The sequence below is a fragment of the Anastrepha ludens genome, chromosome 2 (assembly GCF_028408465.1).
Source record: "Anastrepha ludens isolate Willacy chromosome 2, idAnaLude1.1, whole genome shotgun sequence".
Lineage (NCBI taxonomy): Eukaryota > Metazoa > Arthropoda > Insecta > Diptera > Tephritidae > Anastrepha > Anastrepha ludens.
In genome coordinates this window covers 57844877-57863691 of record NC_071498.1, presented here as the reverse complement: position 1 = coordinate 57863691, position 18815 = coordinate 57844877, and the positions used below count along the sequence as shown (strand labels likewise).

The 18815-nt window shown below is 34.6% G+C and overlaps 1 protein-coding gene across 8 annotated transcripts in view; it reads left to right on the top strand.

The window, feature by feature from the left end:
• LOC128871546 (synapse-associated protein of 47 kDa) overlaps nucleotides 1-18815 on the top strand; it is a 146960-nt gene that overhangs the window by 98482 nt on the left and 29663 nt on the right. For 5 of the 8 annotated variants that reach the window (XM_054113386.1, XM_054113388.1, XM_054113381.1 and 2 more), the window contains 5 exons: nucleotides 4002-4256; nucleotides 10148-10245; nucleotides 10631-10731; nucleotides 16631-16905; nucleotides 17003-17121. In XM_054113386.1, coding sequence (XP_053969361.1) covers nucleotides 4002-4256; nucleotides 10148-10245; nucleotides 10631-10731; nucleotides 16631-16905; nucleotides 17003-17121 — 848 coding nt within the window. The remainder of the gene's footprint in view (nucleotides 1-4001; nucleotides 4257-10147; nucleotides 10246-10630; nucleotides 10732-16630; nucleotides 16906-17002; nucleotides 17122-18815) is intronic. The other 3 variants (XM_054113385.1, XM_054113383.1, XM_054113384.1) reach the window with 3 other exon arrangements.

Genomic DNA, 18815 nt, shown 5'->3' with positions numbered 1-18815 from the left:
GCTTTACATCGTTTTTTGTTGTGGCGGCGGTGCCAAGATATATACAGATCAATGAAAACAAAACGAAATACCTTGCAAGAGCGCCAAACAGCGCATATTTTGCCCACGTTAAACTCTTGAATCTGTCAGATACGCGATATTAACATCGAAGAAGTAAAGATCAATTTCAAGAGAATAGTTGTCCGCTAAAATGCTGGATCCCAAACGCCGAGTATCTTTCCTAGTAGACAGCATATACTATACTTCGTCTTGCCCTCGTTCACCGCCAGACCCACTCTAGTTGACTCTCTTTCGATAGCGGAAAATGTTGCGGTAACATCTCGCTTGCAGTTCCCTATGAAGTCAATGTCATCAGCATATGCAAGGAGATGGACACTTTTGGTGAAAATAGTGCCATTTGGATGAACACCGGCTCTTCGCAATATCCCTTCCCTGAGGAATTAGAAAAGGTCGCACGATACTGGATAGCCTTGTCTCAAACCTCGCTCAGTATTGAAAGGTTCGGAGAGGTTTTTTTCATACCTTTATAGAGGTGGACGTGTTGCTCAATGTCATTTTGCAAAGTCGAATTCGTTTCGCGGGAATACCGAACTCAGACATTATGGCGTATAGGCGATCCCTTATCAGGCTATCGAAAGGATCGTCAGGGGAATAAGTTATCAAAAATCAAGGAGAGCTCAAATGAGCCGCTTGAAACTTGCGCTTTATTATACCAAAATTCAATGATCTATAAAACTGCATACACAAAATTAAAAAAAAAATTTGATCAAAAAGATTGAAATTTGTATCAAAATTTGTCGAATTTTTATAGATCTTGTACAAAAATTTATACTTTTATGTGTATATGATATTTGTTATATAAGTGGAATGGGCTATATTTTAACCCGGCGTCCGTCGCTACTGCGTAAAAAATACTACAGAGGTAAAAACTTTTTTTCTATAAAATATCGTGACCTGCCGCTTCAAGTACCTTTCTGTAGAGAAACAAAAGACGCGCTCCCTACGTAAACTAAATATTCAATACAAATACACCTATATACTATGTGGTAATTTTTACCCGGTGGCGGCCGGGTTGTGTTTGTATGTATTTGCCTAGCGACAAACCCCGGATTAAAAAAGTTATAAAAAAAGTAGTCAAGATTAGTCAAAATATCACGATTCTATTATTTTGTCCATAAGTACATATATATATTTTCATGTGCATAAGTATATGCTATCTTGCGTTTTATCTTCTCATAAACGCTGCTATTTTTTATTTTTATGTTTTTTTTTTTTACTTGTACAAGTATTCTAATCCATTTTCCCTGATTTTTTTGTTTGTCTAAAGCTGTGCCAGAAGGTGTTGTTCTTGTAAAGATGATATGTATTGTTCTTGTGTGCATTCACGACTTTTTTTCTTCGATTTTCACCTGCCTTCCTTCCTTATTGCAAAATGCTGTTGATATTTTTAGATGCTTCTGTCAGTTCATTTCTATTCAGGACAAATGGCAAGATACCATCAATAAAATAGCGACAAGCGTGTATGTAAATGTCCAGAATAATAACCTATGGCAAAGACATAAATAGTGATATGAGTGCATACATACATACATATGCATACATATGACGCTTTGTTAAACGTCTACCCCATTTGTTGCATTTAAATCGATTTATAAGAATTTACAAGTAGATAAACAGGAAGTGATTATTTATGAATCGAGAGACATAATTGTCAATTATGCTTACTATTACAATGGGAAAGTGGTTGTTTAAATTCTGTATAATTAGTTGTCTCAACTACAAATTAAAGTTTTGATAAAACCGCTGCACACGAAGAAATAAAATAATACAAGTCCGAAATAAGAGTATATATAGTATAAATAAGCCAAAGTTAGAACTCAGCGCCATTACATTACAAAAATGAATTCAAATATGATTTCGTCAACAAAAAAAAAACAGAACCCGATCGCTGCATTTAGTACTGGGCCCAATTATGCATTTTCCTTAAACTCGAAATGAGTTTTTATGGGTTCGTCGTTAGTCGACTTATTTGGGGCTCATCAGAAATGCCTGCTTCTAGATTTTCAATACCTAGCCCATACAATTCTTAAGTAATAAACTGAAACATTACCCTTAGTAGGAAGTATGATTTTTCTGCATAGAAATCTTTCATTAAATTTGTTCACCTTTATAGATATTTCATAACAAGAATTGCAGTTTATTGTGAGTGCGCTGTACTCTCCTCTGCATGGCGGGGTTTCTGTGTGCGATAATTGCCGACATAGGCTATAGTGATTTTGAATATAATCTTAAAATTGCTCAATTCCTCTCGGATTTAACTTGCATAAATTCAGGAAAAGTTCCAGAAGTCTGTTGTTTTATAAACTAAAGTTTAGGAACATCTCCCAGACTTATGAAACGAAAAAACAAAATTTAATGCATTTATTATATATAGAAAATGCGCAACACATCAAAGAAAAAAGTATAAAAAATCAATGGAATTGTTTAGCTACTTCACACTTGAACTTTAGTGCACTAAAATTTAATAGGCTATAGGAACGATAAACCTATGGTTAGTTAAGATATTTAGGGAATCTCTGTCTTCAGAATATATCCCTAACTCGTGGAGGAAGATCAGGGTAGCCTTCATTCCCAAAGCAGGGAAACCGGGCCATAATACTCCGAAAGGTTTCAGACCAATTAGTTTCTCTTCGTTTCATTTAAGGAGCTTTCATGTGGTGGGAGGCGGTGCAGACAGAATCCTACCTAAAGAATCTCTTAAAAATCCAACTATCACGATCGACGCCTCAGACGGCGCTGAAAGTGATCATACCTATTCCATATATGTATATACATCGGCCAAATGGGCTTCCAGGATTAAAACAGAAAACAGGATTAAAAGAAAATATGCACGGCCATGCATTAGTTTTACTATCTGTGGAACACTTGCCAGACGCAACGGAAACATACTATGTGGTTCCTAAGATAGATCTGAAAAGAGAGTATAAAATAGGAATACCCGACAGAAAGGATTGGTAGACCAAAGTGGTAGTGGTCACCATATTTATGCTGACGGCTCAAAGATGAAAAAGGGTGTATCGTCTTTCAAGCTGAGATCTACATTATAGATAAAGCAGCAAAAGCGATACGACTGATGGACTTACCTCCAGCAAACCCTACCACTTTTGTTGATAGCCAAGCAGCAACCAAGGCACTGACCTCAACGCGCATCAATTTAAGATGTGTTAAAGAATGCAGGAGGTCGCTCGTCCAACAACACAACAGCAAACTTTGTTGGGTTCCCGGCCACTCTGGAGTGGAGGGAAATGAAAGAGCGGATGAGTGTGTAAGGAAAGGCTCTAACTTGACCTTTAGCGAGTAGTAGAGGACGCAAGCATTCCTCTAAACGAATTATACACTGCGATTGAATTGAAGTTTGCAAAATGTCTCACTGGAGGGACTAGTTACCTTCTTAAAAAAATATAAATGATTTAAGCAACTTAGTTAGGGGATGGAAATCAAAAGCAGGTATCACAGGGGCCTTAGGGCCACGAACTGTCTTGTCTTAGACAAGCAGACTGGCTTGTGTTTGGTAGTTTCGCTTACTCTTCCTTTTCACAAACAAGTAATTCCCCTGCCTTTTGATTGTTTATTCATGGAGCCTGATGACTCAACGAATTCGGACGACGCAATCTTTAGCTCTATCATTATTGATGGTGAATCTGGGAAAAAGATGATTCCAACAGAGCTTTATAGCTGTTTCCCATCGTTTTGAAGACACAACCTTGTACTCTATTACTCTTGATGGCGATCGGTTTGATAAACTGCAACAACAACAAAAATAACATTTTAAATCATAATTTATTTTCCTCAAAGCAAAGCCTCTTAGAGTTGCATAAGTTATTTTGTCAAAAGTTCACTTGTTATATATAATATCTATAAAACTACAAATAACTCAATGAAATTTTATCTTATACAAAATTGAATTAACTAATCAATTTCTTTATCTTTTTTCATTACAGTGGTTGGTTGGGTAGTGCCAAAGGCTGGTTAGGCAGTGCCAGCGCTTCAATTCCATCGATGCCGGCAATGCCTACCATGTCTATGCCATCAATGCCAGCTATGCCAGCCATGCCGTCGATGCCCTCAATTCCGGGGCTGCGCAAGGGTGGCGCCGAAGCTGGTGAGGGTGTCGCCGCAGATGGCACTATTATCGAGGGCGGAGATGCTACAGGTGCCATGAGTGGTGAAGAAGAAGACAAATCGAGGTACATTAGGTATGGGCCAAGCAGCTAATGACGGGACAATGCTATTTTATGAGTTACAGCAGGGATAAGACCAATATAATAAAAAAATACAAAACAAATTTAAGATGAAAAAATAATAATAATATTAAAAAAAAAAATTTATTCATATTGATGTTGCAAAATTTTGCACACCACTGTGTGTGTAAATTTTGCGAGGTCTATGAAGTAAAACAAGCTATTTTTATACTTTAAAAAGATTCTAGTTTAGTTGAATTTAGTTTAGTTTCAATAATATTTTAACAGTTCTTTTCAACACAGCAATTTTTAATAGTTTAATGCAATCGTTTGAAGAGAAATATTTTTTCCATTTCGTTCAGCTCAGTTGAATAAAATATAAGTACACTTTCGTTCAGTTCGTTGCTGTGCAGTGCAGTTGAATTTATTTGATATAACCGTTAAAGCACAACTGACCAATTTGTATTTATTATTAAAATATTAACAGTATTTGAATTACATATATAAAAACCTCTGTATACACACATACAAACTCATATACTCATGCATATTGGCCATAGCAGTAACATATTGATATAACGGTATTTTTACGTTTGCTTATGCTTTCTTGGCGCGTTCTCTTACACGGGTATACCCACACATACATACATATACACGCATTTGTTCATGCAACTTTTCCTAAATTTAGTCACAAGTTTTGAGAAATGAAAATCTTCACATATTCTAAATATTCTACATGCAAACATATACCTAATATACTTTACATAAATATATATAAACAAAGTATGTATAACATAATTCAATACTCATAAATTTATAAAATTGTGTTTGGGTTCTTGTATACTTAAAATTACCGTTTCAAATTTTTTCACTTCACTATTTTTCAAAATTTTCAATAAACTACTCTATTTCTTTGTATATTTCTCTTTCTCCTAAATCACTACAATTTCGTAAATGCTTTGATACTTTGTTATTTTCATAATCCAGTTTTTCCCTACAACTTAAACTGTACTTTTGATCTGTGCTTTCGAAACTACATACTAATTGCCTCTGTCCTTCGTATTTATATTTTGTTGATTTATATTATCATATTATCTATGGAAATCTTTGTCCTTTTTAGCTGCATATATCCTAAAATATTTTTCTTAAGTTAAAATGAAACATTAATTAATATTTTGAGTGATTCGGGCGTTTGTGTAATTATGAGAAAAACTATAGTTGAAGCTAAAGTGAGTAGAAATTTCTTTCAACATATAAAGCTGTTCTGAACTACCACCTTGATCGCGTGACTACCATTCGGTAGTGCATAGGTTCGAATTCGAAACAGCAAAATACTGAAAGAAGTTTTTTTCTAATAGCGGCCGTCCCTCAGCAGGTATTGGCAAACCTCCGAGTGTATTTCTGCCCTGAGAAAGCTCCTCATATAAAACCTTTAACCGTTCGGAGTCGACTTAAAACTGTAGGTACCTCCGTTTGTGGAACAAAGTAAAGACGCACGCCACGCCACAAATAGCAGAAGGAGCTCGGCCAAACACCTAACAGAAGTGTACGCGCCAATTATTGTTTTTTAATAGTAGTATTTGGAGCTCCGTTAGAGGGTTAAAATGTGCTAGAAAATTATTCGCAGGAAAATTTTACTAGGCGTTGTTCTCATAAAAAATGTATAAGTAACTTAAAAGTCCACAGGAAATAAACAATCAAAAAAATTATAGATTAAAATAAATACTTAAAAATAAATAAATAAATAAAAAGAAAAGCAATAGCAAAATAAGAGAAAATAAATAAATAAAAACAATAAAATAAATGAATTAAAACAAAAATTAAATTAATAAATACAAAATTATAAATAAATAAAAAAACAATATAGGTAAATAAAAACATGAAATAAAATATAAAACCAATAAAACAAATAATTAAAAAATAAAGAGAATAAATAGAAAAGATATAAATATATAAATAAAATTAAGTAAGTAGAAAATAAATAGGAAAAATAAATAAATGAAAAAATAAATACATAAATAAATAATAAAAAAAAAAATAAATAAATAAAAAAAATAAAATAAATAAAAAATAAAATAAAATAAATAAATAAAAAAATGAAACCAATAAAACAAATAAATAAAAAAATAAAGAGAATAACTAGAAGCATAAGAAATAAATAGAAAAAATAAATAAATAAAAAGATTAAATAAATGAATAAAAAATTAAATAAAAAATAAAATAAAATAAATAAATAAAAACAATAAAACAAATAAATAGAAATAAATAAAAAAATGAAATAAAAAAAAAATTTAAAAAATAAGACCAATAAAACAAAAAATAAAAAAATAAAGAGCATAAATAGAAAAATAACAAATAAATAGAAAAAATAAATAAAAACTAAAATAAATAAATAAAAACAAGAAAATAAATAACAACAATAAAACAAATAAATACAAAAAATTAATAAATAGAAACACCAAAGAAGAAATAGTGCCTTTCATTTTTCATTTATTTTTCCTTGACGGTGTTGCACATTTTCTTCTTTTTATATGAAGTAATTGCGACACAAATTATTGAATTTTGTGAGTTATTACACACTGTTTTTGTCTGAGAAGACCCCTGTGCAATATTTTTGTGGAACATTTTAACACTCCATCCACCCTACAAACGTAGTACTTTTCAGTTTTTAAAAATAATTATCGAAATTGCCCACGCGGGTAAGAAATGTATGCGCCATTAAATTTGTGTGGAACATTTTAACCCTCTATCAGCTCCACCAAAAAATAAAAATAAATAAAATGAAATTTAAAAAATAAAATTAAAAAAATAATGCCGTTGATTTTTCATATTTCTTTCCTTGCCGGTATTGCGCTTTTTCTTCTAAAAGAAATGCACGTAATTTTTTTTTTTATATAGAGAAAATGCGAAACAAATTATTTACTTTTGTCCGTTATTGCACACTATTTTCGTCTGAGAAGACCTCTTTTGAAATTTTCCGTGAAATATTTTTGTGGATTGTGGATTTTTCAGATTTTCAAAAATAATTACCAAAATTATCCATACGGGTAAGAAATAAAGTTTGGTTAAAATGTTGCACAGAAATATGCGCCATTCAATTTGATTCTATTTTTTTAAGACAATATTAAATAGAAAAAAACTGTAATGTTTAGTGACAAAACGGCACGTGGTCCCATACTCTACAGCTCTTTCTCTTTCATAATTGCTATACCGCATTAGTGGCTGCTGCACTGCGTAATTGAATAGAGAACTTTTGCCTTATTCGCTTTCACCTGTGCTATCATCTGCTTCTACAAGTGATTCAATATAATTCAAGAAAATTTTTCAGAAAACATAATTTAACATTTTTAATTTTTATAGCTTTTTTTATAGAAGTAGACACAAGCTATTTGACCTATTTTTTAAAAAGGACAAGCATTTCCATTCCCTTTATCAAGCCCATTTATGTCAATAAGACTCATTCATTCATTAGCTCTCATACGATTCATTGCACCGCAAATATATATTCTAAAATCGTTTTTTCTTTTTCTTTCATTTCATTCGCATTTTTTTCTGGCCAACTTATATTTTATATTTTCATTAAATTAAGTACTACCACAATTATATCAACAACTTAGTTTAGTCCAATTTTAGTTATTTATTCTTATACTCCCTAATGAAACCGAAAAGCAGCTACATTTAAAACGCTCAACTCGAAAGTACCCCGTTTATAGTGAAACCATGCAGCGCAACCATAAAATATCAGATTCCATCATTATTGTGCGGCCCATCAAAAATACGAACCAAAGCGGATATGCTAACAAAAAACATAAAGCAAAAATCGTAAACGTTCGCAAAATATCATTTTTAGAAACAAAAATCTAGTAATCGTACATTTGGAAATTTACATACCAAACAAAAACAAAAAAAATCGATGTGCAACGCAACATTATTGCCATTATTATTAATTATGTCTTTTTGTTGTCTAGTGGAAATTGTAGTGAACAATTAGTGCGATTTTTTCTGCTCATGAGTTGTAAGTGTCTTCTGAATAATGACATCTACTATTCCCCTCTTCTGTTTCTTTTAAGTCGTAGATTTTTTTTGTTTTTTTTTTCTATTCTAGTTTTTTTTCTATACAAAATATTTTGCGCTTCATCGATTTTGAGTTTTTGCTTCGAAACTTGACGAAATTTTGTTTTCTTTTTTTTCAAACTCTTAGAGCTTATTTTACCTCGCCCTTTTTTTATATTTTTGAAGCTCTTCCTTTAACTCTCTTCCTCATTTAACTCAAGTATTCGAATCGCTTAACTGGAAGGAGTCGTGTGTTTTTGCATGCGACCAATTGCAGAATTTTCTGACTATGTCACTGTACTATCCCTCAGCAATTAAATTTTATTCCCTCGTTGTTTTTCATATATTTTTTGTGCAATTCATTTTTTGCCTACATCTACTCATTGAGAATCAACATTCATTCGTCTCACGCCTGTATAATAGAATAGAATCTCATAACTGTCCTCAATGTAAGCCTTGCAATTTTCGGTAATTCATCCATCATCGATTCGTTGTACATACACGCATAGTTAAATGCTCCTTTCATCCCTGTCAGTATATCAGTTTTGTTTTATAAATAAATTTCTTTTTTGTCACGTGATAATTTTGAAATTTTTGTATTCAAATATTCATTCGAAATTATGATTGGTAGGCTAGTGCATTTTCGAGAGCACGTCGTCAATAGATGACTTCTGTATGTATTTATGCATATATGTATATATAATTAAAAAACAAATAGTTTCCTAATTTACAAAAAAAAATTTAAATTTATTTCTTCGAAGCTGATTTCATTGGCTATGTGTATATAGTAATCCATACATTTATTATTACTTATCATATTTTTTTTATTGGTGAGCACTGCGACCTTTAGATTTATTGAAGAATTTAGTTAGTATTGTATTTTAATCCCGATTTCAAGCAGAAGTTTTGTATGGGCCCTAATTCCTTGATATTTATTCGTGCCATCCGTCATTAAGTTAGCGCACCCAGGATTCATCAATGCAGGGCAACACTCAAGTGCAGGGTGCGCAGAATAATCTCACCGCGATATTTTGCAAAGTTTTGATATAACAAAGGGGGGTCAGAACTCGCATTAATTTTTGACAATTCTGTTTGTGGACGGTGTAATGTATTTTCTTCCATATAACGAATGCTCGAAATTTTTTATGGACTAGTGGCAATAAACAAAAATTATCTCCACGTAATTTTCAGCGTTCTTCTGACGTGAAGCAAAACAAATTGCGGCATTTTCACTGTAGCTAATAGGAGCTCAGTTCACAAGAGAGAGAACAAATGATTGTTTTTTTTTCTTCACCAAAATTGATGGATTGTCACTCATCAACCCGGAACTTTGATTTTTGGCTAATTCGAGTCGAGTTGCTTTGTGACAAAGCGTGAGCTTCTTATTAGCCAGTCGATTTTGATATTTGAGATTAGTTGGATTCTCCTTTTCGTAATATTGAGAAAAATCTTGTTCTGAATTTGCTTAGGGTTAGATTGTATTTTGACCGTCAATCGTCCCTTACACGTCAATCTTAGGTTTTAGGTCAGCTCCTTTTTTTTTACAATAACCCTCATCGAGATTATTTTTTTAATTTTGGATGGTGTTTTACTTTGGTTATCATTTGATTTCCTTGTAAATTTTTCCATTATATATTTAATTCATTTTTGTACAATATTTACTATGCAACTTTTTCAATTCAAATTATGCATGCATGCTTATATGTGATTTATTATTTTTTTGAATAAAAGTTCTTGTATCGCATGTGATATTTTAAAGTTTTCTGCACTCTGGTTTTTTAATAAAAAGTACTTAGGCTGCAAACAGAGTATAAACGAATATAATTGAAATATTACTTACATTTTCATTACAGCGCTACAGAGGGTGCCGATTCGCATCCCGCTTCTGGCGGTGGCACCCCCACTGGTGATGAGGGTCAAATTGGACAGGGTAAGGGCGAAGAAGCGAACAGTACGTGTCACAGTACAAAATTTTATTCCAAATTGGTAACAAAATTAATGTAAAAGATGTGATCAATGTGCTTAACAAATTTTATTTGATGTGAATTAAAATTTTCCAAAAAAAATGAATCTTTGTACTTTGAAAAAAAAAAATATACATATATACAAATATATATTTGTATGTATTAATAATAACACACAAAGAATGGAAGAAACGGTGACAGGTTACTAATAATGTTGCTCGCTTATTTATACTATTTTAGAGTCTAGTGCATGTCGCATAAACTCATTAGTAGTTATTGTACTCTTTATTCGTGCATTCTTCATTTCGATCTCATTTCGGCAGTTTAACTAATTAACTAATACTCCTATTTTGTTTATATCAAATATTCTAGTTACCACAAAAGTAACACAACAAGCAAAACATTTTGGCTCATTCTTGTCGTCGGCAATAAATAAAGCGGGTGCTAAAATTAAGGAGACTGTCAAGGAGAATGTAAGTACATCTGCTTTTATATACATAATTGTTGTCGTTACACATTTTGCAAATACATTGCCGTTAACTATTCAAAACCATGCCACCTCAATAGTCGTATCCAAATAGTATAGGCCGTATGGATGTCTCAGTCTTATACATAGTTCTTTGGAGCCACATTTTGACCTTAACACCCCAGTTCTTTCAATAAACCTAGGATGCTACTGGGCTGTATTGAATACAGAATAAGCAAGAGTCGTTAGACCATATCTCGAACTTGTGTAAGTGATCAGTAAGTATGCCCGTGAGCATACTCAATTTTTCCTTGGGAAGGCTTACGAGATGCTTGAATCTGTTATGATTGTAAGGACTTTGCTTTTCGTATCCCCCAGTGAGGTGCCAACTTGAGTTCCGTAGTCTTAGCTATTGAACTGTAAACTCTCCTCTGAAGGAATGCTTTCTCATTGCCAGGAATGGCTCAAATTCTATTAGTTGCGCTCTACTAGCCATTATCTCTACCTGGTTCCCGCATATGCCCCAAGACCCAAATAAGCTGAATGCGATTGCGCGCCACTAATGAGCTTAGTTTCTTTACATTTGGAATATATATCATAGTATACCGCTATATTTAAAAGTTCTATATTTAACCTTTTATAATGCAAAGCATAATCTTCGATATTCACGGAAAAAGTTACACTACATCCATCCCCATAGATTTTCAATAATTTAGATTTGGGGAATACGGTGGCAATGCTATAGTTTCAACGTTTTGGGACACAATCCAAGTTTTGGCCCCACTTGAAGTGCATTCTCGTGCTGAAAGATCCAATTACTCGGCCACTTGGCTTTGATAAAATGTTTTCATACAGAACCTTTGAGAGAAACAAATGGGAAAACGTTACGAGCTTAAATTCATGGTCGACAGCGGTTTTACTGTTTTCGCAAAGCTTGGTTACTATGCTCGTCCACTGCAGTGTAATTTAGTAACAAAAGCATATTAGTATTCAAAGATCCCAGCGGCGACCGTACCCCACTGAGCAAGAGGCAGCGCAATGCACGAAAGTGTGACGAACTTCTGGTATGACTGGAATTTGGATCGTAAATGAGTTTGAAAGCATTTACTTAGTTCGGGTTAGATCACAGTAAAAATGTATATGCTCCATCAAAGACGACTTTTTTTATTTCTCATTCACGGATACCAAATTTTCTGCTGTAGCTGCCGCAAGATTTCGACGAAAGTCGTATGGTTTTCTGAGGAAGTGGGTAAAACATTTGCAGGATCATGGAAGTGTTAATGATATGCCTGAACAGGGGAAACAAACCGTTTCAAAATCCGCCATAGCCGATTAGGTTTGTGTGTGCCTACCATTCGGTTTGTGTGTGTTAAGAGCCCATTGTGGGCGTGAAATATCAAATTATAGAAAAAAAATGTTCCAATAGCGGCCGTCCCTCGAGTGCATTTCTGCCATCTCGAACCGATGAATCTAAATTCTTTGAGACATGATCGAGCTGCGGATGGTGAAAATTTCGTCCAACGTACACTGAAACACACGGGACATTTTCATTTTTACCGCAGTTTCTCTCCACTTAAAATTTCAAGGTTTAAGAATGATAAAATTGTATTGAAACGTATTGTGGAGGTCTGTTGTGGTGTTGAATTTGGGCGTGAAAGTCGTATTGGTACTTACAAAGGATGACTATTCAAAGAATCATAATCGCATCAGTCCCAGTTTTAAAAAGCCTCCTTCAGTCAGTCTTCAGATGTCAATCCCATTGCACATTTCCAGGAATTTATGTAGCGGAGAATAAAAAATATACAATGCTTAAAAAAGCTTACAATGACTTTGAAATGAATTTGGCTGAAATTGTCACAGAATTATGCTGAACAATATTCTTTCTGCCCACCCTGACCATATCTCGTTGCACATATCCGTACCACTTAACGGTTCAATTCTGTGGAAAGTAAATAAATAAAGAAACAGCAGCTCAACCTAGCCTAATTTTCGTCGTGAGATATCTAAATACTCCAAAATGTAATGCTTTATTATTATTAGAATCAGGATGATATAAGGGGCGTTTATGGAGGCTTGCCCCACCATCGTACCAGAACGTCTTGGCTACTTCTAGCGCTGACTTGAGTAAACGGGAGATATTGGATTTAACAGTCCGAACATTGCTCCCAAAAACAGAACTTTGCTTACAGACGAGGGTTCATTGGCACTGTAATTGACGAAGAATACGAACTCTTACGATCCGTTTACTTTAATGTGTACTCGGATATGTATCCCATTTCCTAAAACGAAAATCTAGAGACATGGGGAAAATCTTTACATTGAAAAAGCTATCAACTGTACTCTCTTAGAGCACTTCCCAGCATATAATTAATTGAGCATCAATCGAATCAAATGCTTTATGTTCTTCGTACGAACTCAATAATTAGGTACTACATATTTTCGAAAGAAGACCAAAAAATATTCTGACAGCAGAATGGCATCTAACAGGTTTTAAGGTCGTTAATGACCACTGATGAACGATAATCAGGACGAACGGCGAAATTTATATGGCGATTCAAAATGATGTTGAAGAATACCTGCATTCCATATTGAGTTCAGAATGGTTTGTCCAAAATGTTATGATTGCTGCTTATGTCATATAGTCGGCATCGACAAATGCAACATCATACGTATTTATTTCCCAAGTGAACCCACAAATCTGTAGCTACCTGGAAGCATATGCTAAATCCACTCGCCACCAAGTAGCGCTTCTGAGTAGCAAATTCTGCCCCGTTCAACCGATTGTCATAAAAATTAGTATGACCATGTAGACCACAGAGGAAACGAATATGACATGTTCATAGATGTAACATAGGTTTTGATTGAAGACATATGTTTCACAGTCGCTAACAAGGCACTGGTGCAACTGGGAATGCCTGCTTCAAACCGACCTGCACACAATGAGAAACAACCTATGATTCTGACGAACTGTGGACATTCATTAGAACAAGTCTTTCGCATTTGATTCCAGAACAACGCATTGCGTTTGACAGAATTATGCGTTCAATCACAGAACAAAGTGGTGGAGTGTTTTTCATAGATGCGCCCGGTGGTACAGGCAAGACTTTTCTTCTTTCACTAATTTTGGCAACCATACGATCACAAAATAATATTGCACTGGCTATTGCATCAACTGGAATTGCGGCAACTCTTTTGGATGGTAGCCAAACAGCGCATTCAGCATTAAAACTGCCGTTGAATTTGCAAAACACTGAAGCACCAACATGCAACATCAGCAAAAACTCTGGAATGGGAAAAGTACTCCAAACGTGTAAAATTATCATATGGGACGAATATACAATGTCTCACTGCGGGATTTGAGAGGAAACAGACGGATCTTCGGTGGCGCACTCATTTTATTGTCTGGTGATTTTCGACAAACGCTGCCCATTATACCACGTTCAACACACGCTGATGAACTCAATGCAGGTCTTAAATCATTTGTTCTATGGCGTCATTTACAGACTTTGACTTTGAAAACTAACATGCGTGTACAACTATAGGGTTTTTCAGTAAGAGCGCTTCAGCTTTTGAAATTTTTTGAATAAAACACAAACGGTTTGACTTTTTTAACTAATTTTTTTTTTATTATCGAGTTTGAACATATACATTTAAGTATGAAATTCGATTTCTTTTGCATGACCACCGCGTGCACGTTTTACGAAGTCCAATCGTTGAACCCAATTTTCGACCACTCTTTTGCATAAATCGGCCAAAATTCCAGCAATTTCGCGTTCAATATTGGCTCTGAGCTCACAAATCGTCGCCGGCTTGTTACTGTAGACCAATGACTTCACATAACCCCAAAGAAAATAGTCTAGAGGCGTCAAATCACACGAGCGCGGCGGCCATTCGACCGGTCCATTTCTGGAAATAATGCGCTCATCGAACTTACTCTTCAACAAATCAATTGTAGCGTGTGCTGTGTGGCTTGTGGCCCCGTCCTGTTGAAACCACATGTCGTCTAAGTCCATACCATTCAATTGCGGCCAAAAATAATCGTTTATCATGTCGCGGTATCGATTTCCATTCACAGTAACGTGGCAATCGTTCTCGTCAACAAAAAAATATGGGCCAATTACGCCGCCGGCATGTAAACCGCACCAAACAGTGATCACGTGTGGATTGCTTTCTGCCCAGTAACGCATATTTTGCTTGTTGACAAAGCCATTGAGCCAAAAGTGTTCTTCATCACTGAAGATGATTTTTCGACTTTAAACTTTCTTAACAGAACACGCATTTTTATAATAAAATTCAATGATTTGCAAGCGTTGCTCAAGTGTGTATCGTTCCATGATGAAATGTATACTAATGAAGTTTACAAATGACAAGCGAAAAATAAAAAATATTGCGTCGTTCGCCCTCCCTATCGGAAAAAAGTTGAAGCGCACCTATTGAATAACCCCATACAACGGGATGCATCGGCTGAAAATTTTGCAAAACAATTATTGGATATTCGAAATGGGCGAATGGGAATTGATGAATCTACACAGTGTATCACCCTTCCAGCAAACTTCGGTAAGATCACAGAAAGCATCGTCGAATTGGTGCAAAAAGATTTCTCAAACATTGCACAAAACTACAAAAACCATCAGTGGCTCAGTACGCGTGCTATATTAGCAGCCAAAAACATCGATGTCGATACCATCAATTTCACCATTCAGCATGGAATACCCAGTGAAACGACAACATATAAGTCCATCATACTGTGGAGAATCAAGATGAGGTTGCCAACTATCCAACTGAATTCTTGAATTCGCTTGATTTGCCAGTCATGTTCCGCCGCACGTTCTTACATTGAAAATTGGCGTACCCATAATTTTTCTTCGAAGCATAAATCCACCACGACTTTGCAACGGAACCAGGTTCTCAGTCAAGAAAATGATGAACAATGCTGTCGAGGCAACAATTTTGACTGGAAAATTCAAAGGTAAAGACGTACTGTTGCCACGTATCCCAGTGATCCCAACAGATATGCCATTCGAATTCAAACTTTTACAGTTCCCGGTGTGACTCGCTTTCGCAATGACTATTAACAAAGTACAAGGACAATCATTACAAGTGTGGGGATTAAATTTAGAGAATGCATACTTCTCACATGGACAGCTCTATGTGGCTTGCTCATATGTCGGAAAACCTTCTGATTTATTCGTCTACGCACCAGATGGAAAAACCAGAAATATTGTGTATCCCACAGCACTTCAATAAACATCGAATTGAAACTTATCTGAGACATTACAATTTTTTCGAAATAAACAAAATCAATAAAATGCTTTAGAATGATTATTGTTGTTGGCGTAGCAACGCGCGCCGTGTACAGCTAGTTTGTTTTATAAAAATGTAATTATAAAAAGTCGGCCGCCGTAGACGAATGGATTGGTGCGCGACTACCATTCGGGATAAAGTAGGCTCGAATCTCCGCGCATGAAATAGCAAAATGCTGGAAAAAGTTTTTTTCTTATAGCGGTCGCCCCTTGGTAGGTAATGGTAAACCTCCGAGTGTATTTCTGCCGTGCAAAAACTCCTAATAAAAAACCATTTTCCGTTCGGAGTCGGCTTAAATCTTAGGTTCCTCCATTTGTGGAACAATATCAAGCAGGCACGCCACAAATAGGAGTAGGAGCTCGGCCAAATATCTAACAGAAGTGTAGGTGTCAATTATGTATTTATTTTTTATTATTTATAAAAAATTTACTTACAATAAAAATAACCCACATTTTTCGAATAAGAGATTTCTGGCTAATCTTTCTAATATCCCGACCTTCAGACATGATTGAATAAATGCACTTAACCTACCTTTTTACTCGTTTACATTTAAGACTATCAACTCACAATTTGAAACTACATCTCCACTTTCTTTCTCGCAGCCCATTCTCGAGTCTTTCAACAAAGAACAGGAAGCCTTTATCAAAAGTCAAGGTGGTCAAGATTCCGGTGCTGCACCCTGGATCGGACACGCCAACGAGGCTAAGATCAAAGAGGAAATACTCGGCCTCTCACAGGATCGTCGCAATTTTGTGCGCGCACCACCAGCCGGTGTTGATTTTGACTTTAACTACGATACAGCGTATCCCACAGCAATTGCCATAATGGCCGAGGATAAGGCGCTGGAGACAATGCGATTCGAATTGGTGCCCAAAATGTAAGTGCAGTTCAAGCAGAGCGACAGATCACAGACTGCATTATTAATTATAATTTTTTTTTTTTCTTTAAAAATAATTTTTCCTTTTTCCGTACAGCATCACCGAGGAGAATTTCTGGCGGAATTACTTCTATCGTGTTTCACTAATTATTCAGGCAGCCGAATTGGGTACACTTGGTGCTGATGGCGTTGGTCAGGCCTCAAGCGGCGAAGACGGTAAGTTTTGTGTTGGCTGTGTGGTTAACAAATGAAGCAAAATGAAAGTAAAACGATAATGTTGCAAGTATGCTCTACCGCCTACTCTCTAATACTGTCATTAATTCTACCACCACTACTGTTACTACTTCTACTATTACTACTACTCCGCTGCTATGTATTCTACTTTCTTTATTTCTTTCTTTTTTTATTATTTATCACACACTTTTAAGCTTTTATCAATGAATTGTTTTAAATTTTTTTTTTTTTGTCAATATTTCTTATTTTTCTTTGCCTAATTAAGCGGCAATTTGAATTTAGTTTTTCTCACCAAATCAATTTGAACAAAAGTCATCCCTTTGTAACTAGTCATTTTTCGTGCCCTGCCAACCACCTGCATACATTTCTATGTATAAAAAAACAGAACTTGTATCATATGTATATGTCGTTTTATTACATACATTTAAAAGCAATATTTTAATTTTCGTCCTGTTTTCTTTATGAAGTGTATTTGTGCGTACATTAAAAGAAACCTGAAAATGGAAAATGTGGCAGCTAATTTTTTGTTGATCTATGATTTACCATAATATAAATTTCAATAATCAGTAAATTTTCTTTTCTTACTAATAAATGAGTTTTTTTAAATACTCCTAAAGTTACATATACATGTACAATACATACATAATACATACAAACATACTCACAGACATGTAGTTATTGCTCTGCGTGTTAAATTCAACACCAAATATGCAGCGGAAAGCATCAATCAATTCATAAGAATCAATAGAATTTATTTACGCTATCGCACACCACCTCGCAATAAATCAGTCAATTAAAAAAAAATAGTCACGCATTTTTGCAAACACCATAAAAATATCAGGTTAAATCGCGTGAATGATGGATCTCCATTCGCAAGGAATACATCAAAATGAAGCATTTTATTCTCATATTATTTCCTTTTATCATTTTTATGACTTTAATATTTATGCATTTTTTATTTCCGCTATACAAACTGGAACGCACATGCGTGTAGACACCAAATAAAATTGCCATTGCCATGAAGTTTATTTGGCTTAGTAAGGATGTCAATCCTAGGAATTATGTGAACCCCGCGAATTTATCGATATTCAGCCTTATCACTAAGTCTAAGTCCATCGTAGAAAAAACACGAAGAATACAACCCTCCGTTAGACTTCGAAAAAAGAGTTCTGCCAAACTCAAATGCCAAATTTTGATGTTTCGACATCAGTTGGCAACAAGTAAACAAAAGAATTTCACCTTAATAAATGAACCAAACACCCAAAAATGGTGAAAGCGTAAATATTAAGAATGTATATTTTTTTGAGTTATTTTCCAATTATTTTAATTTTCTTAAATGGATTCTATTGGTGGAAGTAAGGTAAGAATCTTTTGAAAGAAGAAAGCTAGAAATATTTAGATGACTTCAAGTGCTGCGAAAAACACTGAAAATGCCTTTAAGGATTTAAAAAGAGTAAATCTTTATAAGAAAAAATCTTGGTTGCTTGTTTGCATATAATTTTACAAATTTTAAATTAAAAATGTCGATTAAAAAACAGCATTTATCCATATACTTGCGGTGTTTAAAGGGATAAGATTCATAAACTGGCTTCGAGGCAAACATTTTTTGCAATCAGATGCAAGAATTGCTATAAAGACGAAGTTTTAGTAAATTTAATACTAGCATTTTACTAATT